This window comes from Lolium rigidum, chromosome 1 (assembly GCF_022539505.1).
Source record: "Lolium rigidum isolate FL_2022 chromosome 1, APGP_CSIRO_Lrig_0.1, whole genome shotgun sequence".
NCBI classification, from domain to species: Eukaryota; Viridiplantae; Streptophyta; class Magnoliopsida; order Poales; family Poaceae; genus Lolium; species Lolium rigidum.
This window is the reverse complement of record NC_061508.1, coordinates 39,111,531-39,115,338: the sequence shown is the minus strand read 5'-3', so window position 1 is coordinate 39,115,338 and position 3,808 is coordinate 39,111,531. Positions and strand designations below refer to the sequence as shown.

Sequence of the window (3,808 nt, the reverse complement as noted above, 5' to 3'; positions counted from 1 at the left end):
TCTGTTAATATTTTCCTTTTTTAATATCTAACTTTAAAAAAAATCGGAGAACAAATTTCAAAATCTGTTCAGATTCGAAATGTTCGAAATTTTAAAAATATTCAGATTTTGATTTAATTTTTTTTCGAAATTTGAACATTTTCGGATATGGACATAATTTAAATTTGAACATTTTTAAAATTTGTAAAATTTATTTTTTTCCAAAAACTAACATTTTTAGTTATGAACATTTTCAGAATTTGAACATTTTTCCAAATTCGAACGCTTTATATATTTGAACGGATTTCAAATTTGAACGCTTTTATAATTTGAAGATTTTTTGTATTTGAACATTTTTCAAATTCGAACGGATTTCAAATTTGAACGCTTTTATAATTTGAATTTTTTTTGTATTTGAACGTTTTTAAAATTTGAACATTTTTTGAATTTTGAACAATTTTAAATTTTGAAAATTTTCTGAATTTAAACAATTTCAAATTTGAACAGAAATAAAAAGAAACAAAACAAAAAAGAAAAAGAAACAAAAAAGAAACAGAAACAGAAAATAAAAAAGAAAAAGAAACAGAAAAACAGAAAACAAAAAACAGAAAACAGAAAAAATAGGCGAACTGGGCCGACCAGGCCGGCCCATACCGCGCGCGGGGGTGTGCGGCGCGCGGTAGCGGCCGACCTGGTCGGTGTATAGGATTTGCCCATTTGTTTCACTATCGTTTTAGATTTTTGATGGGCCGGCAACTGGGTGTGGCTGAATTCCAGGCCTGTTGAATAACCAGCCCACTAAATCCTTTGTTGGCCTAACTATTTCGAGAATGAAAATAGTGGGAATGTGGGATGGGGTGCGGATGTTGCAATTAAGCTCTTCGTTCCACTGCTCAAGGCGTATAAAAATTTCACGTTTTCACCAAAGGATAAGGCGGAGGGTGAACTTTGGTTGCTCGAAGAGAGGGATGTCAATTAGACTATTATAGATCAGCTTAACGCGCGTGTTTTTTCACATGATCTCTGATCTGGATATCTCTGTAGAACGATAGAGATGAAGAGAGATTGGCGGAATATGTTGGATGTTGTATTGAGTTTCTCAGTCGAGTATATATATGGGTATAAGTCTTTGGAGTCAAGAAGACTATCCTAGAGATAAGGCAGGAGATGACTACAAATCATATACTACCAAATACATATACCAAATATATCTCTAACAATCTCGAAATCATTTTTATATGTGCAATGCGAGTTGCTTATGAAAATCTATGCGAACACACTCTATGTGTTCAAGAGTGTGCAACACGCCTGAATTGATCTTTCGATCGATGCACAAATATATTTTCTGACACATGATCGACCAATAATAGCACCAGCTCGACCAGCACTGCATTCCTCTCCAGTCTTGATGCATTCTGTCAGATAGACAGCTCCGAATCACTATACTTGATTGCTGAATATCTTACCATGTGATGTGATCAACATCAACTGATCTCGAGGAATTGATCGTGGATAGCCTCGTAAGCGGATGGCCACATGTAATTAAAGTTTGTTTCTTCTTTTCTTCATAGTTTCCCGCTCGCTGGCGCCTCCTCCGCGGAGACAACCCTCCTCCAGAACCAGTGCTCGCGCCATACCTTCTCCACCTGCTCGATGGGCACCCCCTTCGTCTCCGGCAGTAGGAGGTATACGAACGCCGTCATGGCCGCCAGCCACGCCGCGAAGAAGAAGAATATGCCGGCCCTCATGTGGCACAGCATGGCCAGGAACGCCTGCGCCACGAACACGGTGAACACGAAGCTCGTCGCCACCGTCACGCCCTGCCCCGCCGACCGTACCTCCAGCGGGAAGATCTCGCTCGGCACCAGCCACCCCAGGGGCCCCCACGACCACCCGAACCCGGCCACGTAAACGGCGATCAGGAAGATGAGCGCCCCTGCCCACGCCTTGCTCACGCCGCCGTCGTCGCCAAGTTTGGCGGCCAGGATGCCGCCGATCAGCACCTGCGACGCGAGCATCTGGGTGCCGCCGGCGAGGAAGAGCGTGCGGCGGCCGAACCGGTCGACCAGGAACATGGAGAGCAGCGTGGCGGCCGCGCCGACCACGCCCGTCACCACAGAGGACAACAGAGACGCGCTCTCGCCCATGCCGATCGTGCGCAGCAGCACCGGCGCGTAGAAGGCGATCGCATTGATCCCGGTCACCTGCTGGAAGAAGGGTATGGCCAAGGCCATCACCAGCTGCGGCCGGTACCGCCGCTGAGTGAGGAGCATCTGCAGGCCTCCGCCCGCTGCTGATGCGCTGTCCGAGGCGGCGACGATGTCATCCAGCTCGCGGTCGACGTCGTCAGTGCCGCGAATCTTCCGGAGCAGCAGCGCCACCTCCTGGCGGTCTTTGCCCTGCTGGACGAGGCTGTTGGGCGTCTCCGGGAGGAACAGCGCGCCGACGAACAGGAGCCCGGCTGGCACGGCGGCGAGCGCCAGCGACACGCGCCACCCCCAGCCTCCCTTGATCTTCTCCGTGCCGAAGTTGATCACGTTGGCCGCAAGCGCACCGATCCCGACGCTGAACTGGAAGCTGTTGCTGAACGCGCCGCGGTGCCGCGACGGCGCCATCTCCGAGAGGTACAGCGGGACGGCCGTGTTCGCGAAGCCGAGGCCGACGCCGAGGAGCACCCGGCCGAGGATGACCATGTAGATGTTCACGGCCGCACCGCCGACGGCCGCCCCGGCAAGGAAGGCGGCGCCACCGAGGAGCATGGACGGGCGACGGCCGCGGCGCGAAGTGACACGGGAGGCGAGGAAGGTCGTGAGCAGGCCCGCGACGTAGAGCGAGGAGGTGAAGGCGGTGAGCAGCTGGCTGTCGAACTTGCAGTAGTTGCTGACGTGGGAGTCGCCCTTCATCCGACGGTACACCTCCGGGAAGAACTTGCGCAGGAACGGCTCCATCGACGACACCCCGCCCGCGATCCCGATGTCGTAGCCGAAGATGGCGCCGCCCATGCCGGCGGTGATGCACGACAGCACGACGAAGGCCGTGACCCTCCCGCCGCCCCCATAGCTCCGGTCCTGACTCTCCGAGACGCTGACGCCGCCGACCGCCATGGCTGATGGATCAATTCAGATCACCGGAGCTAGCTGCGTCTGCGTCCGGCCACGTACACAAATCTTTGCAGCAGTGCACGCGAATTTGTAGCAGAAACTCGGTACTTTGCAGCAGTGCACATTTCGATGGTGGCAAATCTTGTGGTGTTGGACAAGTGACGACTGACAGTCATGGTTGACTGGTCCGTGTGTTGACTAGATGGAGATTGCGATATTTTGTAGCAGTGAACATATTTTGTTTCCTTGTTGCAGTATCGTCTACAATTCAACGGAGCCGCTGTCAATGATCAGCACAAGTAGCTATCAGTGGCGATTTTTTCTTGGAGCTATGGGATACTCAAGGCACGTCCAGGGCGACGTTGCTGTCCTATGTACTGTACTATTGTATGGGTTTTGCTAGTTCTCAACAAGCTAAATTAAGTTCGTGTTAAGTTAACTTCTACGTTGTTGTCCTATGTACTATTGCATATGACTTGCAAATTAGACTGCAATTGATTTTTTTTAGTTCTTAATGGAGTTGCAACTAAGTTTTTCAGTTGCAAATTGGGATGAAATTAACTATAATAGATGTTTCATTTCTTTCGTGATTCGTGTTAGTCATGAGATGCAACATCAATTGAAACTAAGGTTTGATAATGTCATCAAAATAAGGACGAAGTTAGTTCTCATACTGAATAGAAAGTTCATAGTTCGTGAATATATGTCCAAAACGAAATCTGCTTGTT

The 3,808-nt window shown here is 49.2% G+C and overlaps 1 protein-coding gene across 1 annotated transcript; it reads right to left on the bottom strand.

Moving 5' to 3' along the window:
* Nucleotides 1-1,544: 1,544 nt before the first annotated feature.
* LOC124671474 (hexose carrier protein HEX6-like) lies at nucleotides 1,545-3,210 on the bottom strand. The gene has a single exon (XM_047207846.1). It carries the CDS (start codon nucleotides 3,081-3,083, stop codon nucleotides 1,545-1,547), a length of 1,539 nt encoding a protein of 512 aa, XP_047063802.1. The 5' UTR covers nucleotides 3,084-3,210.
* Between the last annotated feature and the right edge of the window lie 598 nt (nucleotides 3,211-3,808).

Excerpts from the sequence above, each read along its gene's own strand:
- LOC124671474 (XM_047207846.1), bottom strand. The coding sequence starts at position 3,083 with ATGGCGGTCGGCGGCGTCAGCGTCTCGGAGAGTCAGGACCGGAGCTAT.